This window comes from Protopterus annectens, chromosome 15.part0 (assembly GCF_019279795.1).
Source record: "Protopterus annectens isolate FY-2018-M chromosome 15.part0, PAN1.0, whole genome shotgun sequence".
NCBI lineage: Eukaryota > Metazoa > Chordata > Ceratodontiformes > Protopteridae > Protopterus > Protopterus annectens.
Genome location: NC_056749.1, coordinates 248,246,588 through 248,274,102, shown reverse-complemented (window position 1 = coordinate 248,274,102; position 27,515 = coordinate 248,246,588). Strand labels below are relative to the sequence as shown.

The 27,515-nt window shown below is 38.5% G+C and overlaps 1 protein-coding gene across 2 annotated transcripts in view; it reads left to right on the top strand.

Annotated features, from left to right (window-relative positions):
- Positions 1-27,515, top strand: part of TMEM19 (transmembrane protein 19) — a 521,036-nt gene that overhangs the window by 304,226 nt on the left and 189,295 nt on the right. For both annotated transcript variants that reach the window (XM_044056997.1, XM_044056998.1), the window contains 2 exons: positions 20,096-20,233; positions 21,430-21,684. In XM_044056997.1, the coding sequence (XP_043912932.1) occupies positions 20,096-20,233; positions 21,430-21,684 (393 nt within the window). The remainder of the gene's footprint in view (positions 1-20,095; positions 20,234-21,429; positions 21,685-27,515) is intronic.

Below are 27,515 nucleotides of genomic sequence, written 5' to 3'. Positions count from 1 at the left end.
CATTCACAGGTAGCTCTGCTTCTACTTGGACAGAACCAAAGCTTTCAGACAGACTGAGCAACTTCTAGGGGCATATGCTGCAGGATCACAAGGAAGGGCTATCTCAAAGCAGACTATTTCAAAATGGATAGGCCACTGCATTCGTTTCTGCTATTCACAACATGGCAAATCAGTGCAACTTGGAGTTCAGTACATACTTTTACAAAACACTATCACTTACCTCTCTACTCTAAATCTAGAGCAGGCTTTGCCACTGCAGTTCTGCAGGGCCTCATAACCTGTCCTAATCCTATTTAGCCCCAGCCGCCCAACCTTAGCTTTGGGGTTCTACCCAATTGTAATGACTGCAACAGTGAAACACGATGAACCATAGTACAGTTGTGTACCTACCATAAATGTAGATGTTCAAGTGTATTCACTGTTGCAGTCCAGGTTACCCACCCACCATCCCCCTTTCCTTTGCTGGGCCTTATCTGTACTTCTCTATTCTATACAACCTATGTGGTGTATTTGCTTATAGATGAAGGTAGAGTTTTACTTTACTGCATGCATGTTTATTGGCATAAATTAGCCTACCCTTTTGGGGGCAACTGACATCTGGGGCAAAAAAAACTGAAGAAAATGGCGTCGGCTGCATCTTTTATACCCCTGGAGCACTGACATCAGGGAGGAGGCGACAGCAACCGATGCTGGACCAGGACTTTGGAATTCAGGCCGACTGTGGGTAGCCTGCCAGCAGGATAACCCTATTGTAATGACTGCAACAGTGAATACACTTGAACGGCTACATTTATGGTAGGTACACAACTGTACTATATGCAGCAAGTTCATTAGATTTGGGTTGTGGATTGCTCTGTAGGCCAGATATAAGTCTCCCCTAAGAAGTCTATATGATACGGAGTATAGTGACCAGTACTTTGGTTGTTCCGTGTAAGGCACATGCTGGAGCCCTTTGATCTTCTTTGTTAGAAATGTCTGAGGTCTCTCTAATTTGCTGCTGGTGTTTAGTATGGTGTTTGCCGAACGGAGCATTATACTCTGTTATGGGCAGGATAAGTGCCAAGTTATAGAGGGTTATAACTTCTTTTGCTCTCAAAACTCCTAACGATGTGGACATCCTACAAAAGGGCCTCACTGAGACAGATGTCAAAGCCATGGTCTCAAGCTCAATGCCAAAAAGTGCATTGCCATCCCCTTTGGTAAAAACTCTGTACCCATGAACGACAACATAGGCGGTAGTGTACTTAACACCGAAAGTATGATGAGACCTTGGGACACAGGTGGACAGTAGTCTCTCCTTTGATAATCACATCGCCACAGTAGTCAGGAAATCCTTCTACGTGGCACACCTCATCACAAAAGGTTTCTCATCCAGAAAAAAAGAGGTAATTGTTCTCCTCTACTCATCACTCATTAGACCCATTATAGAGTACAACGCCCCTTTTGGTATGTACCTCACAAGACATCTACAACAACTGGAAAGGCCTCAGAACTACCTCACAAAGAGGATTACCGACCTCAAACAGATGCCCTACGCAGACCGTCTCAAAAAACTCCAGTTTTACTCCATCGCATATTGCCTACTCAGAGGTGATCTCTGCCTAACATACAAAGCTATGTCAAACCCAGAGCTGTTGGACATGCTCCACTTAAAGAAACCCCAATCCCTCCGAGCTACACGCTCTAGGGACCTAGACTTTGTCACCACAATAAACAGAACATGCCGGAGGGATAGATTCCTGTCCCAGAGACTTCCCATACTCTGGAATAAACTACTTATCTATATCAAACAAAGCTCCTCATTAGCACTCTTCAAGAAAAATCTTGATGATTGGGTGGGAAATAGGAAATTCACCCTGGGGATCACCTCTGTGGCTCTGCTCGACAGTGGCACAGGAAAATAATTTTCTTGGGTGGCAAAAGCCAGGATACCTTTTTGGCTGGGCCTGTATAGGCCCCAAGGCCGATAGCCTAGTACCAACCTATGAGGTGATCCCTTTACTAATTAAGTGTACTACTTAGAAAGCTTTCCTTAGTGCAGTAGACACATGGTAGTCAAAGTTAAGGTTGCAGTCAACTTGTGATCCCACCACTTCATGGGAACTTAGGGTATTTGTTGATTTGATAGTGTGAGGGTACATTGTTTGTGCCGAAGTGAATGATGTTGCATTTCTTTGCATTCAGTCTGAGACCTGTGACTAATACACTAGTCAAAGGTCTGCGTGAGGCCCCTGGAGTATGACATCATTTGGAGATTCGATGATTGCATCTAGTTTGCAGAATGCAAACTTGGTCAGCGACAACCCCATAGCATTGACCTGAACTTCTGAGAAGTATATACCAAACAACATGGGGCCCAGCACTGACCCCTGTGGCACCACATTGGTGACAGGTCTGCCGGTTGATGTGGAGTCACCCTCTTTGATAATGTGTGTCCGGATTCTGAGCCACTTATAAAACTCCTCTTACAATAAAGGGGTTTACATTCAGTTTGCTAAGTTTATCGTTAATGCCTAAATGTGGGAATGTATCATAGGTTAGTACTAAGCTAACTGCCCTTGCGAGCCATTTTAAACCTAGCCAGTTATCCCTTGTGAGACTCAAACCCTGCACCTTGTGCTTGTAAGGCAAACACCTTAACCATTAGGCCACCCTCCTATCGAAAGCCTTTACCAGGTCAAGGTATGCTGTGTGCACAGATTTGGCCCTTGTCATTGGCCTTGGTCACATTTTCAAAGAAATCCACCAGGTTTAACAGAAAGGAACTGCCCTTCACAAAACCAAATTGGGTAGAATCCAGGGTTTGGAGGTCAGCTATGTCTTTATTTATGAGGTCCGTAATGATACGTTCCATGGCCTTACAGATGAGGCTGGTCAGGCTTATGGGTCTGTAATTTCCCCCAGTCTGTTTCTAGGCCACCTTTGTGGAGGGGAATAACTACTGTTCTCCATTCCACAGGAACAAAGCCTGTGGTTAGACTATGATTGCAAAGAGCACTTAGTGGTGATGCTAGTTCACGTTTTAGCCTCTTTAGAAGACCGCTTGGGATGTCTTCTGGTCCCATAGAGGCTGTGTTTTTTGCCCTCGACAAGGCCTTGAGGACCTGCTCTTCAGATATGTAGGGTGGGGGGTTGGTGGAAGGTTTGTTGTAAGTTAGGAGGGGATAAGGGAATGAAATTTTCACCAAACCTGTTCGCTAGCAGGTTTGCTATTTCTGTGGGGTCAGTGTGCTCGATACCATTTGCCACTAGTTCTGCACATGCTTGCATCCTACCTTTTAGGTTACGTACATAGCTGTAAAAGGCCTTAAGGTTATCCTTGGCTGTACTTGCTAAGTTTCTGCCAAAGGAGCCCATGGAGAATTTGACAAGTTGTCTTATTTGCCTCTTGAGACTGAGGAGGGTGCTTTTCTATAGTTGAGGCCTTGCATTTGTTTTCTTGGGCAGCAAATTTTTGCGTTTATTCTAAAGTTTGTTGATGCTGGATGTCCATCATGGCAGCTTGTTTTTACTTGGGGCACCGGCTTTTATTCTTTGTGGTACGGCCAAGTTTATACACTTATGCAAGTGATTGTACAGGGCTTTAATGCAAGCTTCGGTGTAGTTACCACTTCCAGTGGAGTGGAGCTTGGAATGCATTTATACCTTCACCTAGGAGGGTATAGTTTGCCTTGTTGAAGGTTTTTAATCTGAGTTCACCCTTTGTGAGTTCTGGTGTTAGTGCCAGTTCGAAGGTGACTAATTTGTGTTCAGTTTTAACTAATGAGGTTCTGACAGTTATGGCAGTGCATCTGTTTGACATGTTGGTGAGGACCACCAGATCCAGAATGTTTATACTCCGTGTTAGGCTATGGACAATTTGTTCCAGAGCATTTGAATTAACAAAGTCAAGGAACTTTTGCACTAGAGAGTTAGGGCTAGTGTAGGTTTCCCAGTTGATGGTGGGATAATTGGAATCCCCCATAACAAGTGTGTTTGGTAATTTTGGATTGTCTCCAGTTTGGTCAGGTAGGCTTCATGGGCATTGTGATCCATGGAGGGGGATTTATAACTGGCTGTGACTTGAATGGGAGTCTTACCCAATGTAACCTGGACCTGGAGTAACTTCATGTAATTTTCCAGTCTACTTAGAAGGGAGGTGAATTTGTCTCCAATATATATGGAAATACCGACTACTTTGATTTTCACATGTTCATTTTGCAGTCTAAAGGTGTGGAAACATTGTAGCCTTGCAAGGCTGGGGTACTCTGAGGCCTTGTACCAGATTTCTGTGACTTCAGACATCTACATCTTCTAGTGATTCAAGTGCTTCCAGGGAGTGCAGTTTTTGATTTAAGCTCCTAGCATTTAGCAGCATGATCCTTGTAAATCAATTTATATTACTGAAGTGCACTGGATAAAATTTGTCAGTTGTGGAGTCAATGTCATTGTTTTTTGATGCCATGGCATCGCAAATGCAAAAATAGAAAGATATCACTGAAGGTGTCAGCCATCATTTCAATCTCTGTGATATTGTGAAGAGCAGATAAAAAGATAGTCAAAGGTCAAAAGATGTTATTGTTTCTTTGATGTTCATCGTGTTACACTGCTGCAGTCATTACACTTGGGTTATCTTGCCGTCAGGCGGTCCCACAGTCGGCCCGAGTTCCAAAGTCTTGGTCTGGCGTCGGTTGCCATCGCTTCTTCCCTGACGTCAGTGCGCCAGGGGTATATAAGATGCATCCGACGCCATTTTCTTCAGTCTTTCTTGCCGCGCGGTGCCTGAAGCAGAAGCAGTTTGCAAGTGCCGGTCGGCCGACTCCTGAGATTTTCAAAGTCGAATTTCAGATCCGAAGTCTTCAATAAAGCTAAGTACCCCATTGGGGAAACTTTTTCCTTGCCTCAGACCGATGTCAGAAAAAGTTAATTGTATTTCTTGTGGGAAGCAAATACCTCATAAGGACCTCCATTCCACTCTTACTGTATTCCATGCCTAGGCCCTGATCACGACATCACTAGTTGTCGGTTTTGTGCTAGATTTAACAAACGCACTATAAAAAGACGTTTTGATTTTGCTTTGCACTACTTTGGCCGAAGGTTCAATTATACGATGCCATCGGATCAGCCGACGACCTCAATACTGAAAAAATGCAAAGACAAGGATAAAGACAGGCATCCGAGGTCCAAAACTGACGACGAAACCTCGTCTAGGCCAGTCGCCGGTTCTCAGTGAGGCGCTTTCGCAGCCCCTGACACCTGCTACCTCAGAGCCACAGGCCACTTCTGACTCCCACGTGGAGGCATCTAAGCCTCTGGAAACTCAAGGTATTGGGCCTATGGAAACTAATCGCTCAGATGGGTCCGGAGCCGCTGAGCAGGCATCGGCTTCTGAGGGTGTTTTCAGACCTTCACAACTTACCATTAAAACAACAGCCAAGACAAAGGTACCATTAAAGATAAAGAAACACGTACAGCATTCTCCTGGACAGTCCTCCATGCCTAAGAAACAGATGCTTAAAATGGCCGAAGACCTCATTACTCTAATCAGGGGTTCCCATCCCCCTCCTGAGAAAAGGCCTAGGCAGGATACAGACTATGTCTCCTCTGATCAGGTTTCCATTTCCTCTGATTCCTCTTCAGACCAGGGATACTCTCTACCCCCCTATGAGGACTCTGATGCTGAAGAATATATCCCTTCGGCCTCTCCTCCTGAGGATTATACTTTTGGGGAAACTTTACATACCATGAGTGAGCATTTTCATCGGGAAAGCCAGGATTACTCAGAATCCAAGAAAAGGCTCACAATTTCCTCTTATTGCCTCAACACAGGCCCCTGGCTATTCCGCCAGTGCTAGATATTGTGGATGATGTATTCTGTGAATCCAGTTTATCTCCAGACACTTTGCCCCCTGCTCCAGCCAAGCCAGATAGGTATTATAGAGTCCATGACTCTCACAAGTTTCTTTACAAAAAACATTCTGCTGATCTAGAAACTATTTCCCAGGGTCCAAAAGGGATTAAGGCCTCCATTGCAAAAAATCCAGTACCCTCGGACAGAGATTTCAGAGCTTTGGTTAGATGGGGGAAGAAAGTATACACTTCTGCAACTTTAGCAGTAAGAGCTTTAAATTGCCAGTTTCACATGCTTAAGTACCAACAATATTTAATGGCTTAGTTAAAACAGCAAATGCTTGCAAGCTCAGAAGCTTCTGATTGTAAAGAAATGCAGGATTTATTGCATGGAGTTGAACAGGTGGGAAAACATACTCTGCAATATGGTTTTGATTCTTTAGAGGCCACTTGTAGAGCCACTGTTACAGGTTCTGTGATTCAAAGACATGCTTGGTTAAAAGAACAAAGTTTACCTGATCATGTTAAGGCAAAATAATTGGATGCTCCTTTACAGCATGATACTTTGTTTGGTGTTGAGGCAGAAGAGGTGTTAAAGAAAATGGAGGATAAAGCTAAATCTATGCAAACTGTCAAGGATTTCTTACAGATACAGCCAACTCGGTTTAGCAGAAATTGGCCAACAAAGTATTGGTCCTTTCCAGTGTCAGACAGGCCACAGAGAGGCAGATACGGACGCCCAAGAGGTAGATCTCAACCCCAAGGCTCAAACAGACAACGACAGTGGGGCACCTCAACCCCAAAAGGTGGTGAGGACAAGTCTCAACCTTAAAGGAAACCGTCACAATGACTTTCCCCTTCGTACGCCAAGCACGTCCCTTTTGGAAGCACCCTTAGGGGGAAAACTAGCACTTTTTTCTCAAAACTGGCAAACAGTCACCCAGGACAAAAGGGTCCTGAATATTGTGTCTCAAGGTTACAGATTCCACTTTCATACTTTACCAAGGCTAAAAGGAATGCCAGACCTGCCACAAAATCAATGGCCAGAGGCACAAAAACAAATTTCAGCCCTCATGAACATGAGAGCTATTCAAAAAGTACCACAACAGGAACAAGGACAAGGATTTTACACAATACTCTTCCTGGTCCCCAGAAAGGACAAGGCCTGGAGGCCCATACTAGACCTCTCAATTCTGAATACTTACCTGGATATTCCGAAATTCAAAATGTTGACATTACAGCAGCTTCTACCCATGCTGGGCAGGAAGGCTTGGCTTGTTACTCTGGACCTCAAAGAGGCATACCTGCATGCCCCTATCAGACAAAATTGCAGAAGATACCTCAGATTCAAAGCTGGTACAATGCACTACCAATTCTCTGCACTGCCCTTTGGCTTATCTACTGCGCCCAGGGTCTTCACAAAGTGCCTGGCACCAGTAATTGCATTTTGCAGACAAAAAGGAATTCAAATATATCCATACCTGGACGACTGCCTCATTCAAGCAGAGATAAAGGACATTCTTCTACAGCATCTGGCATTTGTAAAAAGGTTGCTAATTTCTCTAGGGTACACAGTAAATGAAAAGAAGTCAAAACTAGTGCCCTCGCAACAGATTATATTCCTGGATGCCAGCTTAAATACAACGGCCCAGATGGCTTACCTCACGCCAGACAAACAAGTTCAACTAACTCAATATTTTCAATTGCTGACAAAAAAGTCCCATCTCCCTGCAAGAAAAATTCTGCAGGCCCTGTGATTCATGGCATCCTGCATACTACTAATCCCATATGCCAGACTGCATATGAGGAAATTACAATGGTACCTGAAAAGTGTTTCGACTCAACACTCTCACAGTTTAGAAGCAGTAATACCAATGATTCCCTGCCTACAACAGGAGTTTCGATGGTGGGCACAGGCATGTCACCTAAACAAGGGTCAGCCTTTTACCCAACCCACAGCCAGGCAAACTCTAACAGATGCTTCAGATTATGCCTAGGGAGCACACATGGCAGGAAAATGCATTCAAGGCAAGTGGACCACAGACCAGATGCATCTTCACATCAATCAAAAAGAGATGTTGGCTGTTCAAAATGCCCTAACAGCTTTCAAGGACCTTCTACATCCAGGACAATTACTACTAAAGACAGACAACACCACAGTAATGTGGTACATAAACAAGCAAGGGGGCATTCATTCTTATCCCCTATGCAGGCAAGCCATGACCTTGTGGAACACAGCTCTAGCGTACCAAGCCCACCTGCAAGCACAATTCCTGCCAGGAAAGAAAAATACTCTGACAGATGATATAAGCAGAAATATCATGGATCCTCACGAATGGAAATTGAATCCACAAATCTTCATCATGGTAACGCAAAAGTGGGGATGCCCAGACATAGATCTTTTTGCCTCCCCACTGAATTGCCAACTACAAAAATTCTGCACAAGGACTTATCACAAACAAGCATGGAAAGTGGATGCTCTTCTGTTCAGCTGGAAAAACCTAAAAGTTTATTCTTTCCCGCCACTGCCTCTCCTTTCAAAGGTACTCCTAAAAGCCAGACAAGATAAACCAGATGATCCTAATTGCTCCAGACTGGCCACTCAACAAAACAATCAGATCCTGCATGGTCAGCTCAAAACCCTAAACCTGGCTGCATGGCAGCTACATTAGTCAAACAGGCAACACCTCTCTCTAAAGCTGTTATGGATGTCATTTTGGAAGCCAGGAGGCCTAGCACCAGGAAAGCTTACTCAGAAAAATGGAAAAGATTCTGCGCCTGGAACAAGGCTCAAAGCCTTGACCCTCTTGTTCCAAACATTCCTCAGATTTTACAATACTTAACTGAGATCCTGGACAGAGGCCTATCCTTCTCATCAATTAAGATCCACGCCTCTGCCATTTCAGCACATTACAACACGGATCCTCCTTTATTCTCTCATCCCTTGCTAAAGCAGTACCTCAGAGGGGCTAAAAACATAAGACCGCCCTGGAGAGCACCAACACCAACTTGGGACCTCAATTTCGTTTTTGGAAAAACTGACCCTACCACCTTTTGAGCCAGCCAATACAGCTGATCTAAAATTTTTATCATGGAAAACAGCTCTGCTCCTGGCAGTAACTTCAGCATGATGAGTCTCAGAGCTACAGGCATTAATGGCAGTGGAACCTTTTATAATTTTTCATCAGGACAGGGTATCTTTAAGGACAAACCCTACCTTTATGTCAAAGGTGGTATCTAGTGTGGCTCTCAACCAAACCATCCATTTGCCAACGTTTTATCCAAACCCCCAGAATAAAGGGGAGAAACTTCTGCATTCTTTGGACATGCACAGGCAGCTACGCTTCTACTTGGACAAAACAAAGCCTTTCAGGAAAACTGAGCAACTGTTTGTAGCATATGCTGCAGGATCACAGGGCAAGGCTATCTCAAAGCAGACTATATCCAAATGGATAGGACACTGTATTCAGTACTGCTACACACAGCATGGAAAATCAGTCCCAAATAACATTAGGCCACATTCCACCAGAGCAACAGCCACTTCAACAGCCTTTCTCAGAGGAGTACCTACCAAGGAAATTTTGGAGGCTGCTACTTGGAGTTCAGTGCACTCCTTTACCAAGCATTACCATCTGCCTCTTTACTCTAAATCCAGAGCAGGATTTGCCACTGCAGTTCTGCAGGGCCTCATAGCCAATCCTAACTCTTTATAGACCAGCCACCCAACCTCAGCTTTGGGATTCTACCCAAGTGTAATGACTGCAGCAGTGTAACACGATGAACATAGTACAGTTTTGTACCTACCATAAATGTAGATGTTCGAGTGTTCACACTGCTGCAGTCCAGGTTACCCTCCCTCCATCCCCTCTGAACTAGCTGGACCTATCTATACCTTTCTATCCTATACAACCTTTGGGGTGTATTTGCTGGTAACTGAAGGTATTGTTTTTATTGTATATTTTTGATTAGCAATATGTATTGCCTACCTACTTGGGGGCACCTGACATCTGGGGCAAGAAACAACTGAAGAAAATGGCGTTGGATGCATCTTATATACCCCTGGCGCACTGACATCAGGGAAGAAGTGACGGCAACAGACGCCGGACCGAGACTTTGGAACTCGGGCCGACTGCGGGACTGCCTGACGACAGGATAACCCAAGTGTAATGACTGCAGCAGTGTGAACACTCTAACATCTACATTTATGGTAGGTACAAAACTGTACTTTCTCTGCCCTAATTAGACATGTTTTTGAGTACTGTGCCTCTGTTGACATGTACCTAGGTAGATGCATCTTGCAAGCAAAAAGGCCCTAAAGGCTCATGATGAAAAAGATTATATACATAAAACCCCTTAGCTGTCTAGACAAGCTGTTAGCCCTATCCCTGTGTTCTGTCTGCATGCAAATCTATACCTGGCATTTTGTGTCATCAAAGACCCCACCCTAGTGGATGTTTTATCTCTTCACAGAAAGAATGATTACACAGGCAGCCATACTAAGGGCTTCATCCTCTACCAGCTTAGAAATAAATCACATTGGAGGGATATTACCTTAGTGATTCATCCATCTCTGAAGCAAGTTGCCACTCCATATTAAACGATACAACATGTTTGCCTTGTTCAAGACAAACTTTGATGTTTTGATGGATATCTGACCTTCATCCCTGATTTGACAAGTTTTTATCCAATGTAGTCGAGGATACATCTTGAGGTTTTTTTTAGCAAGCTAGCGTACTCTGATGTGAAGACATTGTAGCCATTCTTGTATTGAGAAAATTAGCAGCATGACCCTTATAAATCATCAGCCAGTTTCCAGTCGGTGTTCATATTACCTAATGCATTGCGATACCTACACAAAGATATTTGTAGAACTATATTCATCAAAACAGCTTGGAAACAGATTTTCTCAGATAAAAAAATAAAATGTTTAGTATACTTACTCGTGAATGCATAGTTACACAGGTTTTTAATAATGAATGTGTAATATTAGAAGTTCTCATCTTTATTACTACAAACAGTTTTTGCCATACTTTTCTAATTTTTAGTAATTATTTTTTGGCTATACCGAGAATAGACCAAAGCAGAGGCACTTGAGTTTTTGGAATTATCTCAGGGATCGGAGCATTAAATTAAGATTTAGAAATATTACATCTGTCTAACCATAGAGCTTGAATGAAATTATTAATTTCTTTCCAAAAAGGAGAGATGACTTCACATTCATATAACATATGCATCCAATTGGGTATTATTTCAAAGTCACATCTCCAGCATTTAATTCTATTTGATTAATACATAATTGTAGTTTTGTTAAGGGTGAAAAAAAGCTCTGTGTAAGAACTTCCAAGTGGTTTTATCTGTAGATTTTAATATTATCTGCTTGTATTCTTCAGTGAAGTGTTCATTATTAATTTTTAAGGAGTAATTCCAATAGGATTTGTCTAAATATGTGAAATCTAATTAAGAATTGTATACATTTGTGACAAGTATGATTTATTTTTCATTGCATTATTATTGATATTTATTAAGAATTCCAATAATTTGGGGAATAATTTCTTATTTAGGTTAAACATCTTAGAAGTTAGCATTCACAAAGTCTCTAAATATTTTCAGAATTAACCAATTCTCAGAATCTTGATTGCATTTGGACCTTACATTTTCAACAGTATATATCAATACCATTTAAGAACTGATGCAACTAAATTGTTACTTTGTTGTTTCAGTAGTAGCATTTTGTCGAAGATATGTTTCTAAGTCATTTGTATATGCAATTAGAAACCTAGACAGTATTAAGTCTTTAATACAATGGTTAGAGTATGTAAACTTTTGCGAAGAGGAAATTGTTATTTAAATAGGGAATTTGAGAAAAGGGTGTAATTCCATTTGCACAAAAATATTTTAAAGACCAGATAAAACTATTGGGGACTATTTGTTTGACTGGTTGTGATATATTTATTATTTACTAAAAATATTTCTTGGTGCATTTGTTTCCATTTTGATGAATTTATCTACAACACTACAACGTTTACAATTGGTGAAATAGTATACAATTGAATATCAGGGAATCCTGTTCCACCATTATCCCTACATTTTCTGTGCCTTTCAAAGGAAACCCTTGGTTTATTAGGATGCCAAAAAAATTAAGTAGACTATTATTTATCTTCATCGATTTTTTGGTGGAGATAGTACTAAAGATTGTAAGCCAAACAATATTTTAGGGAGAATTGCCATCTTAATAATTATCCTAATAATTGTTTTTCCGTTGTAAAGAAGAGTTTGTTCCAATTTGTGACTAAACTTAAAATTTTACCAACAACCTGTTGAAACTTTGTATCATTTCTTTACTATTAGACATAATAGTTTTATATCGAGAGATTTCATTTTTGTTGCTATTCCAGTTGAAGTTAGAATATTTTTCTATGAATTTTTTTAATATTATGATTAAATCTTAAGTTTGAGATTTCTTCAAACTGACTTATAGAACTAATTGTATGTTCTAATGAATTTTTTTACATGTCCTATTGTTAGTAAAATATCAGCAAAAAGTTGAATCTTTAGTTAGAAATAGTCTTTTATTTTGATACTGTTAATGTTCTTATTGGTTCTAATACCGTTAGAAAAGGATTTTGTAGCTAATGCAAAAAGTAAAGGTGATAATGGACAGCCTTGTTTTGTGCCTGTTTGTAATTTAAAGGAATTAGAAAATTTTAACATAAAAACAAGAGTGGTTGTATAAGTTAGAAATTAATGCAGTTAGCTCAGGAGAGAAATTATACATTTTAAGTTAAGTGTTTTAAACAGGTTCAACCAATTAACCGAGTCAAAACCCTTATCTAATTCAAGACTAATGATAGAAAGTTCTTTTTTATTTTTATTTGCATAGTCTGTTAATGTATGTCTTCTTATGTTATCCTGTACTTTACTATTAAAATAAAGCCTGTTTGATCATTGTTAATTAGTTTAGGTGTAAGTAGATTAATTTTGTTAGCTAAAATAGACATGAACATCTTATAGTCCAAGTTTAAAAGTGAAATGGGTCTGTATGATGATTACTTTACAGGATCCTTATCCTGTTTTAAAATAGGTAATATAAGCATATATTTCCATGATGGGGGGACTTAAGCAGTTGTTTTTATTTCTCTGTAGACCTTATCTAATATTTTAACTGCATCATCTGGTCTAAGACCATCTAAGCCCCGGTGCCGTATTATTTTATATATTTTTTGTTTGATCTTTTATTTCTGTTGAAGTGAATGGTCTGTCAGTTTTTTATTTGTTCATTTGTTTATTATTTATATTTCCCTTAGAAAAGTTTCAACTATATTATCATTATCTAGGTTATTTGTATTAATCTTTATATTTTCATAAAATATTTTAAAACACTCAAGAATACCTTTATCTGTTCTTCCTTTTATTATTTATATGTCTTTCGTTGATATGATTTAGTTTATTAATTTCTTTGTTCTAAGAGCAAGTTTATGCAAGCTTAAAATGGTTACTGAATATGCCTGAAGTTTGCTTTTCCAGGTTTATTGAAACTTTATGATTTAGAATTTCAACATTTTGTATTTAAGTTTTTAAGTTTAGACTGGCTGATAGTGTCATTTGGTTTTAGAATTAACTTTAGTGTGTGTATTTTGGCCTGTAGTGTATTCAGTTCTTTGTCACATTCTCTTGTTTTGCTAATGTACCAGCTTCTGACTCTTTCATTTAAGTAAGCTTTTAGTGAATCCCACAGGACAATGTCAGATACTTCACCATTCATGTTTATTTATAGGCATTACTGGTGAGCTCTTCTATAAAAAAAAATGAGGGTGCCTGTTCGTTTAGCTCTAAAGCCAGAACCTGTTAAAACAGAATAATGCTTTAATGAAAGTTTATTTACATGTTTATTAAGTAAATGTGTTTCCTGTAGAAATACTATTTGAGCTTTATGTAATTGCAAGTATTTGAACAGACTGCTATTCTTTACTGGATTATTCAATCTATTAATATTAATAGATATGAATTTAAAATCAGACAGTTATATAAAAGAGAGAGAAAAACATGTATAGTAAAATCACATTTATGTGCAGAACTTATTATATACTTTATATGTAACAATATGAAATCTTCAGCTATGGACAAAACTTTTGAAACAAAATTACCTAATGAAATAACCTTAAAACATTCTACCATGGAATAACTTATTCCTAGTTTGAAAAAGACGGAACAAACTACCTCTCAACCTTGCCATTAGACTAACAATGTTTAGCTCATGCTTCTGATTCATATTGATGTTTCTCAATTTTAGTATGCATCATCTTAAAAAAGCTCGTCAGTGAGTTGTTATAAATAAGAAAAGTTAAACAGGTGTTCAGAATCTTTATTATAAGTTAACCAAAATGAATGACTCTACAGTCATTTTCCCTGTACCTCACATTATCTCCCTGGTCTACAGTGGGGAGGAAGTTGGTTGTTGTTTCATATTTATTAACTTATAGGTCAGAAGATTTTATATCTAGTCTGTTTTTATTTACTTTGTGTGCAGTTAGTTGTTCATAGGATCATAAGTTCATAAATTAGTACCAGGCTAATTATCCTTGTGGGCTAATGCAAGCCCAGCCAGTTACTCCATGTAAGAATCAAACCCTGAACCTAGTGCTATGAGGTGAAAATCTTCACCAGTATGCCAACCTCCCACCCTTGTAGATATATTTATATTATTTAACTATATATCCCTCAAACCCTTCCAAACCACTAAAAAAAAAATATTTTCAAAGTATGTTAACCACTAAAAAAATTGCACTCAAAGAAATGACATTTAATGATTCAGCAAGCACTGTTTGTGTGAGATGTTTAGTCTAATGCAGACTGTCATTTTGTAAAGGAGACATAACATATAAACTTGCAATAAAAGAAAGACAGTTGTGTGTTTTCTAGGTTTAACTTGTAAAAGTGTGAATGTTACTCTGATTATTTGATATTGTTCTAATAGTAACTTTTGTTTATGTAGAAAGCTATATTTTTATACTTTGTTTATAACATAGCATGTCTTTCCTGACTGCTATTTCATTTCAAGTACACTTACTTCATTTCAAGTACACTATCTGTAGCACACTACAGGACCATTTTAAGAACCCAAAATCTAACTTAACATGCCTCTTTTGTCATTTGTTGCATCTTGTATTATCAGAAAGTGTGCCACCTAACATAAGTTTTATTATAATAATGATTAACTTTTCATAAAATGAATAGTTTAACCTTTTAAACTCTGAATGAAAATAAGTGGCTTTAATTTCATATATAGCAAAAATAATCAAACTAACATTTTAAAAAGGAAACTAGATCCACAAATCTTCAGCATGATAACAGGGAAATGGGGATGCCCAGACATAGATCTATTCGCCTCCCCTCACAACTGCCAGCAACAGAGATTCTGCACTCGGACTTATCACAAACAAGAATGGAAAGTGGACGCCCTTTCATTCAGCTGGAAAGCCCTTACAGTATATGCCTTCCCTCCTCTGCCTCTCCTCCCCAAGGTACTCCTAAAGGTCAGACAAGAGAAGCCAAAAATAATACTGATTGCCCCAGACTTGGCCACGCCAGCACTGATACCCAATCCTAAAGAGCTTGTCTCAAGGCCCAGCCTGGACATTACCTCTAATTCCTCATTTGCTGACCCAACAGAATCTGGCTGCATGGCGGATAATGTAACCGTTCAGAATACACCTCTCTCTAAAGCAGTTATGGATGTTATTTTGGAGGCCAGGAGGCCCAGCACCAGAAACTCTTATGCAGAAAAATGGAAGAGATTCTGTGCTTGGAACCAGGCGCAGGGAATTGGCATGCTTGTACCATATATTCCTCAGATTTTGCAATACCTAACTGAGATGCTGGACAAAGGCCTATACTTCTCATCAATTAAGATCCATGCCTCTGCCATTTCAGCTCATTACAATATGGACCCACCTATTTTTTCTCATCCACTGCTAAGACAGTATCTCAGAGGGGCCAAAAACATAAGACCCCCAAGGAGAGCTCCAATACCTGCATGGGACCTCAATTTTGCCTTGGAAAAACTCACACTGCCTCCTTTTGAGCCAGCCAATACAGCGGATAAAATACTTATCATGGAAAACAGCTCTTCTCCTAGCAATAACTTCAGCAAGAAGAGTCTCAGAGTTGCAGGCACTAATGGCTGTGGAACCTTTTATTATTTTCCATCAGGACAGGGTTTCTCTAAGGACAAACCCGGCATTTATGCCTAAGGTAGTGTCCAGTGTGGCTCTTAACCAAACCATACATTTACCTACCTTTTATCCAAACCCACAGAACAAGGGGGAGAGACTTCTGCATTCTTTGGACATACACAGACAGCTATGCTTTTACGTGGGCAAAACTAAAGCTTTCAGAAAGATTGAGCAACTCTTAGTGGCATATGCTGCAGGATCGCAAGGAAAAGCTATCTCTAAGCAGACTATTTCAAAATGGATAGGCCACTGCATTCGTTTCTGCTATTCACAACATGGCAAATCAGTGCCCAAGGGCATTAGGCCACATTCTACCAGAGCAGCAGCCACTTCAGCAGCCTTCCTCAGATGAGTAACAACCGAGGACATTTTGGAGGCTGCAACCTGGACTTCAGTGCACACTTTTACAAAGCACTACCATTTACCTCTTTACTCTAAATCCAGAGCAGCCTTTACCACTGCAGTTCTGCAGGGCCTCATAGCCACTCCTAATTCTATTTAGGCCCAGCCACCCAACCTCAGCTTTGGGATTCAACCCAAGTGTAATGAATGACTGCAACAGTAAAACATGATGAACATAGTACAGTTGTGTACCTACCATAAATGTAGATGTTCAAGTGTATTCACTGTTGCAGTCCAGGTTACCCTTCCACCCATCCCCCTTTTTCATTGCTGGGACTTATCTGTACCTCCCTATTCTATACAACCTATGTGGTGTATTTGCTTGTAGATGTAGGTTATGTGCATGCTTTTTTTATGATCATAATATTTTTAGCCTACCCTTTTGGGGGCACCTGACATCTGGGGCAAGAAAAACTGAAGAAAATGGCATCTGCTGCATCTTTTATACCCCTGGTGCACTGACGTCAGGGAAGAGGTGACCACAACCAACGCCGGACCAGGACTTTGGAATTCAGGCCGACTGCGGGTAGCCTGCCAGCAGGATAACCCAAGTGTAATGACTGCAACAGTGAATACACTTGAACATCTACATTTATGGTAGGTACACAACTGTACTTTACTTAGTATAGACTGTAGGTCTTTTTTTGTAATACTGTCCTGTACACTGGCTCATTCTGAGAAAATTAGTTTTCTAGTTTTCTTGACAGGAAAAAGAAGTTAAGAGTTTCAAACCTATTATTTTTTGTATTAAATATTTTAGTAGATGTTCAACTATAAAGCCATCAAGTTTTGAAACAATCTGAGTTTCTTTAGTAAAAATCCTGTTAGAGATGTTAAAATGAAACAGAGCTAAAAAAAACAGTGGTATTAACTGCTCACCATCTTGGCCATGCCCCCTCATGTCCTTATGTTTTCTGATGAAGCACTTCCTAATGCAAAAGCATTATATTTGTTTGAAATAAGCATCTCTGCAGGATGTTCGCCATAACTGCCGATGTTCAAATCCTGCTAGCATTTCTTTTGTAGGAGTTGCCACCTTTCTTCTTTCTGGGACAGCTGTATTTTTTTCAGGAGCAGCTTCCTTTTAGTATATAGAACTGAGATTTAGTTTTAGTGAGAGAGTTCATAATTTTCTCATGGTAGCAGGATCTAGTGCACTTGTGTGTCTATATATGAAGAGTTGGGATCTGATTAGTTTTAAACTTTTGTGAGTTTCCTTCTGTTAGACAGCAGTTTCTAAATTCAGTAATAGTCTTGTCTTCTGTTGCAAATTTGGGCAGGGAAAAACAGGGATTTCTGGTGCACATTAGCTCTGAAAAGTTGCTGACCTGTACTGATGACTGATTGCTCTTTAAATGTATCCAGAAGACTTGACATCTGACTCTGTCACATTCATGTATGAGTGCACTGCAGTAATGATCTTATTGCTCATCAATAATTATGATGAATTTGTTGCACAATTGTATTTCACAGGTGCTAACTGTGCAAGGAGCTGTATCTTGTTCCTTAAAGACAAGCCTTTCTTTCTTGCTTAAATTGTTTCATAGGAAGTTACTAGGCTATTGACCCTGAGGCCCTTATAAGCCTAGGCGAGAGTTTAGTCCATGTTTAGACAAGTCAGCACCCAAAGCCCCTGTCCAGCAGGGACACAGGTGGAAGCCCAGAGGTGTATTTAATGTTTCCCATCCAGTTATCCAGGTTACACTTAAAAAGGGATCATGAGGTACTCTGCTTGACATGGAGAGGGAGTCTATCCACAGAAGGTGGAGTCTCTGGGACACAAATCTGTCCACCCAGCAAGTCTGATCATTGAACTCTTCAGGCACAAATCTGTTCATCTGCATACTATAGATGTGTGTCATAGAGAGCTTAGGTTTTATACTAACAAGACTAAAGACTTAGACAAACTAACCAGATGGTTTTACCCCTTTTTGCCAAGGAAGCAGGTAAAACTCTTTTGTTGGCCAGCTGCATCACTTTTTGCTGCAACACTGCAACACTCATGAAAAGACCCTGGCTGGGCAAGTCAAACCATACTTCACTAGTGTAGCAGCCACCACTGCAGCTTCCTTTATGAATGATCTGTTTGGTTATTTACATATTTACTGGGTTAGCCCAATGGGCAGTTTCCATTTTCTGAATGTACCTATCTGGAATTACAAAAGTAAATTCAATAAATCAGATTGTATTGCAGGAGTTGACCATATTTTTGTTATCTGCAGAATGCTAAATAAGGTAGTAAACAAGTTGTGTAATTTGAAATGGTAATGGGACTATTGACATTGAGTCAAGCAGTGGTACCACATTATGGTTCAAATAGTGTCTAAAAGTTCATATAATACTGCACAGATGATAATGCAATCACAGTTTTCTGCTGTCCATCATTTCTTTATTGCAAGTAAATTAGAATATTGAGTCAACGTGATTTATAAAACACACAATCCTTTAATAAAACATGTGAGCGCTTTCACAGTGCTAACACTGCTTCATCAGACATAACTAAAAATATACCACTATTTAAATAGCAAAGATGGAAACACTACATCCAATGAGCACTCTCCATAAAAATAAAGTGACAGGCACATATAAAAGAATGTGATAAGCACATATAAAAATTGAATATAAAAACAAGTAATTAAAACCTGTTATTAAAAATGAAAGCAGAATGTCAAATAACAATGAAAAAATAATTGCCTATACAGTTCCCTTTATTTCAGAAATGACTTTAGTTAAATTATTTCATTTAAGCCCTTAACCCTATCTGCTTGTAGCCTTAACATCCATTTAACTTCCTGTGCTTCTGTGAAGTTGTCTATACCACCACCCCTATTACTAGCATGCACTCTCTGTATAACTATAAATTTAATCTTACAATCCAAAAACAAACGACATGCTTTGCCAGTGCATTGTTCTCAGACCCTATAGTGATGTCACTACAGTGAACTACACAGAAGCACAGGAAGTTAAATGGATGTTAAGGCTATGAGCAGATAGGGGAAAGGGTTTAAATGAAAAAAATTCACTAAAGCCATTTCTGAAACCAAGGGAACTGTATAGGTAGTTCTTTTTTCATTGTTATTTGACATTCAACATTCATTCTTAATAAGTGGTTTTAATTACTTGTTTTTATATTCAATTTTTTATATGTGTTTGTCACACTCTTTTGTATGTGCCTGTCACTTTATTTTATGGAGAAAAGCTCATTGGATGTAATGTTTCCATCTTTACTATTTAAATAGTGGTGTTATCTTTTTAGTTATGTCTGATGAAGCAGTGTTAACACTGCAAAAGTGTTCACATTTTTTTATTAAAGGATTGTGTATTTTATACATCACATTGATTTCAGCCCTTTTATGAATTTTTTGCTTCTTCTTATCATGGGAATTGAGTTATTTGCCATCTGTGCTGCAGTTTTTGCTTGTTGGTTTCAAATTAGAATATTCACTGAAGTGCTTTAGGTTTTTGAAAAGATGAGGCATGTTTTGTCTAATATTCAGTTTAGTAGAATATTTGTAAAATTGCGTGTCATGCAAAACATTTGGTTAAGGTTTCATTTGACCGTGTGTGTTTACATATTTTTTGTTTAGAAATTTTAATTTTTGTTTTTTTTTTTGTTTTCTTTTTATATACAGCATTGATAATCGGATTCCTTCTAACTGTTGCAAACTATAGCTTTTTTGCGGCTCTATTGGCATTTTTTGTTACTTCTTCAAAGCTGACAAAATGGAAAGGAGACAAAAAGAAGCAGATTGATGCAGAATACAGAGCTGGTAAGAAGATTGCAATTTTTGGCTTCCTGATACATCATCTCATTTTGTCTTTGTGTATTCAGCTTTCTGTGTTTGGAGTGCATTATGACCTACTTTAGTATTGTTCAGGACAATTAGCTTATTTTGGTTTGAGTGGATCCCATTAATGCTTCAGACCTGAACACAATTCTGTATAGTCATGCATTAATTCATTTCTGTTTAGTGTTTCTTTGTTGATTGATGTTTTCTTATGTTGTTGCTGGAAGTGTATGTGTGGTCAGTTTTTATGTACTTTCATTTTGTTCAGAAGTAAAAGTGAAGTAGTTAACTCATTGATACCTCCTGTTTAATTGTAATTCATAATGTGTTGCACAGCACTAATGACAATATTGCTGGCACTAGTCACAATTTGTATTTTGTCAGTTTTTTCTTTTAACTACAGCCTATGATCATAATGTGACTGTATCATTTTTTTTGTTAAAAATATGTTCTTAGTTTCTTACTTAGCTTACAACCAGAGAGACCATCATGAAGCTTAACCATATCATCCAGCTTTGGTAGGGAGGTAATAGTGTCCCCAGTAAAGCCAATTTTCACCCCATAATGCCAGGTAAAAATTTGTGACCAACTATCCAGTCATCTGCACTGGTTTTAAAAGTTGCCAGCGAAGTACTGTGCAGTCTGATATGTAAAGAGAGTCTATTCCAGAAATGGGTACATTAGGGTAGGTTCCATTTGTGCCAGTTGGTATTTTTGATGTGAAGGTGTAGATTTAGGTCTCTAGAATGGGTGTTTGCTTAACCAGTGTTTCTATTTAGATGAAGGTGTTCAGAGACTGTGGGATCATTCATATCATGGAAGCCTAAGCAGAGATTGCTCACTCAAGAGCCTGAATTAAACTGAATAAAGGGAAAGGACTTTTAGTCTGTCATGAGCGAAGTGTGTTAAGATGCGAGTCGTTTTTTGAGTTAGCAGTGAGATCATGTGAGCTGGTTTAGTTGTTTAGCAAGGTGCAAACCAAAGGGTCAGTTAAGAATAAAGTGGGATTGTAATCTGTTTGGACAATGGGGAGATATTACAAAAGAATGTTGTACAAGGTGGAAGGATTTTCTAACCATAGCAAAGATGTGGATTGAAAGAAAAGTTTGTTATCAACTGCTAGATTTAAAATGTGACACTGTACTGCTTCAGTAATGTTTTGTATTTCTTCTTTTCAGGTGGGCAAAGAAACTGGATACAAGTCTTCTGCAATGGAGGTGTTCCTGCAGAACTGGCTTTGCTTTATATGATTGAAAATGGGCCAGGGGAGATTGCAGTTGATTTTTCTAAGCATTATACTGCATCCTGGATGTGCTTATCCCTCCTAGGAGCATTGGCCTGTTCTGCTGGTGATACCTGGGCTTCAGAAGTTGGAACCGTTGTCAGTAAGAGTCCGCCAAGGTTGATTACAACCTGGGAAGAAGTTCCAGTTGGTAAGGACTGTTTGATGGTATTAGATTTCATATAACTGCATAGGCAATGTTAACTTTTTTTTTTATTCTTTGCTATATAACCTTTTAGAATTAGAGACCATTATTTATGAACACACGATGAATCAGGACTTAATGATGCTGTATCTTTAAAATCATACTTCAGAAAAAGAAGTACAAAACGTTTTAAGCTAAACATTAATCTTTATATGTAACACAAGCTACTTATGTATAATTTTGATACAAAAGGACTTGCATATATAATAGAGCTTAAGATGATTTTAGCTAGGGTTTCATTCATGATTTTGAGAGTGACTTTCATGCAAATAGCCTCTTTAATTCTGCACATAACAGTTCATTTCTTAAATCTTCACCTCTTGTGATAAGTTTAGCTATCTATAAAACTGGAAATTTAAATTTTGTTTAATGATGTACATACTTCCTATGTCTAAGAAGTGCAGTTATGTCTGCTTTCTCCCTTGTATCTGAAATATGTTCCTTACACAAAAGTTGTCACGTTTGCATTTTGCTAAGTATACCAGCTCCTCTGTCTTATGTGTTTCAAAATTATTATAGTAATGCAGTTTACCTGTAGTAGGACAAATAAAACCATTTGCAGTCTCCACATATCCACACATTCTACACCTATTGCATAAGTATGTACCCCTTCTGCTACTATTATTACTGTTCCTACATCTAAATAATTCTTTTAGATTCCTTGCCCTTCTATATGAAAATAGTAGCTTTGGAGAAATTAACATTCTAATCTCACTGTGCTGACTATAAAATGTCCCAGTTTTTATTATTTCCTCCATGCTTGTACTGTGATACTCAACACTCTTGCACCACCTGTTGTATTTTCATTCTTCTTATTTGCCTGATTCTCACTTATGTTGTTATAACTTGATCTCAGTACTAAATATGACTTAATTACATCATCCCTTAGAGCACCAGTCACCTTCCTTTCTTCATTAGTTAGTAAATAATTTCGTTATTACATTTTACGTAATTGACATTTTTCATTGGCCACTTATACTTGTGTTGGTATGTATAGTTTTCCATGGGTCTATATCATAACATTGAAGTGTCAGAACTTAGAATGTTACAACATTGAACCCAAAACCACGAAAGCTGAAAACCTCGAAGACTGAGAACAACGATTTTTTTTTCCCCTCTGGGGAAAAAAATCGCTGTTCCAGTACAAAACGCGAAACACACAAACACTAAAAAATGTTTCTAATGGGGGGGGGCATCACCCCCCCCTACTTAAATATACCAACTCTGAGATCGCACCACAGTGAAGGAAATAGCGAAGCCGTGGAAATGTCCCACCAAATTCTTTCCCTGAGAGAGAATTTGATATTCCGCGGCTTTGATATTGTCAGTCTTCGAACTTTCAAGTTCAAGGTTTTGGTGCTCAAACTTTTCAGCGTTCGATGTTTAGATATACACCCGTTATTCATACTATTTTCATGAATTGCCTCTTCAGGATATTCCTTTTAGTGAAGTTAAGGTGACTGCTGTTAAAATGTAATACATTATCTACATCCACTTTTATAAAGTTTACTTGCTACTGTATGTATCATTGATCTTGACCATACTTGTAAAAAGTAGCATTTAAAAAGTATTAATCATATGGCTGTTAACATCTGATATTTTTAGTACATTTCCTTCAAGTCTCTTTCAAGATGTCTGACTCCTTTGGCTGTCTCTTGTTAGTAATTAATAAGTCATCTGTAAAAAGCTTAATTAATTTTCGGTCACTGAAGTCATTCTTCTTAACAGGTTGTCTTCCTTATATGCGAAGTATGCAGTTATATAACTCAGTGCCATAAGGCTACTCATTGCAGTACCCCTCATCTGCAGATGATAATCATCTTCACTGAACATGTTGTTAACTACAAGCTCTGCCAACACCATTAGCATTTCTATAAAGCTTCTGGGTAAGATGGAAATCTACATACTATCCACCTCAGTTTCTCCAGACCCTCTTCATAGCAAATTTTGCTATATAAGGTGTTTATATCAGAAAACATTAATTTCATTGACGGCACAAAATGTTGAAAATGCAAAATATTGAAACTTGTTTAATGCAGGGGGGCCAAGCCCCCATGTCCCTTGCCAGTTATATATGTATGTATATATACCAACTCCAGGGTCACATAACTAGCATGTTAGTCCATCAAAGTCATTTTCAGCGAATGCAAAGAAACCAAAGTCAGTTCACCAAAACAGGCTTTGACAAAAGTGGGGATTGCCTTTTTCTTCAGTGTTGTGCGACCTTGGAGTTGGCATATATAATTTCTGGAGGTTTAGCGGCTATACCCCCACATGGGGAGTGCAGGGGAGCTTGCCTTTAAAGAAAATTGTTTAATTGTTCGCTGAAGGTGGTTTCAGCAAACTTTTTTTTTTTATTTGTGTTCATTGAAACCTCCTCCAATGGATCAACATGAATCTGCTCAACACTGGGGAAAGGACACATTTTCAGTTTTTGAGTTTTCAACATTTTGTGATTCTGTATTTTGTGTTGACAATCAAATGAATGTATCCCATTTGTACTAAGATAACTTGCATCATTTATTTGTAGTACATTTAGGATTTTAGGACATCTCTTGAATCAAGAATAAAATCTAGTATTTTCTGAACCAATGGCCTCAGTATGGTATCTAAAAAGTTAAAAATAAGCTTTGTCATTTGTATGCCTCAAGGGTGGATTTTCCAAATTTGTATGCATTTTCAGGATCTCATAAAAATAAGGGTACCTAATAATAGATAATTCGAAAATACCAGTTAAGTTCTTCTGAGATATTATGTAGTAGGTCCTCTAAAACACATATGTTTGTCATTGATAACTGCAGTTAAGGCTTACTTTCATTTTCTAAACGAAAAGCCAGTGTCTTTTTATATAATGGACCTTGGACGTAACTACTGTGACCTTTCCCTTGTCTGCCTTATTACTAATTACGACCTTAACTTTAAGCTGTTCAAAGCCTGTCCCTCATTTCTTTTCAAATTATCAAACCTCTTGGCTTTGTCTAAATCTGAATTTCTTATTTCAGTTTCACATATTGTTTGAAGTAACTGAACAGTATGGTGTAGTGAGAGTGTAAAAATATGACCTAGTTGAAGTCATTTTTCTGTGACTCTCTTTGTTATCTAGCTGTACTTCTAACTTAATAAGTCTTACAAAATTATGTATATAAGTCTAATAACAATGAAGACATCACAGACACATGATGGTAAAAAAGTCATACCATAATTTAACATGTTCATTTCATTTTCATTGAGTTGTATACCAGAAATTTTAATAACATTCTTTGTATCATTTAATTGTTTACCCACTTGTAGTTCTTGTTGGTCCACTGTTTGCCCTTGGGGTCAAAGAAATCTTTCAGAACAGCTCCCCCAATGCAGTTACCCCACTCCTTCTGAATGTTATATTCAGAGGGTTCCATTGTTAAACCCTCCCTGGTAGACCTAATGTATCTAAACCTTTGGGTGGACATAATTAAATCATTGTGCTTTTCTACTGAATTTATTAACTGTGTTAGACCAACATCCTCCAAACGCAAACTTGTATCCAGTTATTCACATGTTCAGTTTAGAGGCGAGGGCAAGTCAGAGCCAGCTCAAGCTTGGCCCGAGCTCACGATCCAGCAGGCTAAGAGCCAAGTCACAATCTTAAGGTTTGTTTTCCTTTTTTTTGTTTTGTTTTATATTTTTGAGTAACTGCTGATTGTTGATTTGGAGCATACCTGCAAGTTGAGAGTGCTTTCTATTAGGTCAGGTCTGCATATTTAAGCACTGTGTTTGGCTGGAATTGCAAAGAGGGTGGTGCCATAGTGCTGAAAAGGAACATTTTTCAAGGAAGGGGACTGTTGCAAGACATTGCATACGGGCAATTATTGTATAAAAAAGATATGCAGCTCATTTTTATGATGAAGGTTGCATCATGTCCTTTACACCAAAGTGCTTACATGCTTTCACAGTGGGAGAGCAGCCTGTTTCAGCAAGAGAAAAAGTAATCAAGAGAGCATGGAAAGCAATACTAATGCTAAGGACAGCATGGGTGGAATTCTTTGTATTTTTTTGTTCTTATTGACGCCAGCCCCAGTCTCTCAACTGTCTCTGATTTTAGCTCAGTGCTGTGAATCTCTGAGGGGTGCTTAGTGTATGTTTGGGGGTCAGTTACTATATTGTTGTAGTAGTTTCTTTTTTTTCTATCATTTTCCTTACCATGAAGCATCAGAGATGTGCGCAGAACTGGGATGCCTTTTTGGGGAAGGGGTTTGGAGGCATCCATGTACATTGTCATCATATGATCACCGCTGGCAAACAAGTGTTATGACTTGTTGGTGGGGGCAGTGTATGTGTTTACCAACCACAAGTTGAAATAGCAAAATAAAAACTATACTAGTGTTGTACTTAAAATTTTCATCCATTTCTCAGTGAGAAGTTAGTGTCCGGAAAGACTGCTATCATTTTTGGGGGCATACAGAAAAGGGCAGTTAAAGTTTATATGGATTGTTGGAGGGCAGCATCTATCAAACAGCAAACTTTGTCATTATTATGTTTTGTAGCAACTTCATAGTCAGAAGTGGTACACCTCCAGAGAAGGGGCAGAGTCCTCTGGGACATAGTGTGTATTTTGTAGCCAAATAGGTTGTTTAGAGTACTGATTTTTTATTACTATGAGCTACTTTAAGGGAACTGAAATAGTTTCTTACACAAAACAAACAAAATCCAGCATTTCCCAAAGCTTTTGTTCTGTTTAGGCAATGTATCTGTTTTTTTTCCTTGCAGCTCTTTAACAATTTCTTGCAAAGTGTGATTAAACTGTTGTGCATTAAAGCATCATTTGAACAGAAGGAAACAAGAAAATTATTTTTTCCACTAATCAAGGCAGCATTTCTTTTTCTGCATACAGAGTGGTGTACTTAATGCTGCGCTTATTATAATTTTTTCCCATTTTCATTGTCCGCAAACCTGTACCTTGGGTATGGTGAAGGAGGTGGCTGTGTGCCACCTGTGAGGAAGTGTAATCAGTATACTGCTAGCATTCATTCATTTGCGTGAATGCTAAAAATGTCATTGCATATTTGGCCATTACTGTAGTTTTTGCTTACATCTAAAAGCCAAGCTAGACTCCTTGGCTTGGCTCTTTAAAAATCCCAAGGTTGCTCACCTTTAGTAGAATTATAAAGTCTTTTGAAGTACTAGCTACTCTCTTAGTATTCAGTTCCTGCTCTTGCTCTGTATCTAAAGCAGATTAACATTAACAGGCTCATTAAAAGTCAATTTTCTATATGTCTAGTTTTGTTCCTTTCATCTCTTTCCTTACAGATGAAAATACATCCTGATGTGAAGTCTTTCTTCACAATTATTTAAACTTTTTTTTATCTGTATATTCTTTAACCTCTGATCCTTCACTTTCAATTTTAAAAAGATACATCAAGGTTTTCCTCATATTTTGTATAATTTTCAGTAAATTTTTTCCATAGTCAATGTTTCAATCAGTAATGACTGTATTTCTAAATATGAATATTTAAATATTAATTTGATATATGAAAAGCTATTTTCTAACTTAATTACCTGCTATTCCTTTAGAAAGTCATTATTGTCCTGTCCATATTTAGGCTGGCTCAAAGCATTCAGTCCCATTGGAACTCTCATATATTTAAGTTAAGCCTGGAAAGCAAACTTCCGCCATGACGGCTTTTTCAGTTAGATCATCTTTCACTCCCATTTTGTTCTTACAGTTAAGAACATAGTATCACTTTCATTGCTGTTAACTGCTCTATTATTTAATAAACCTTCCATGATGGCCTTCTATT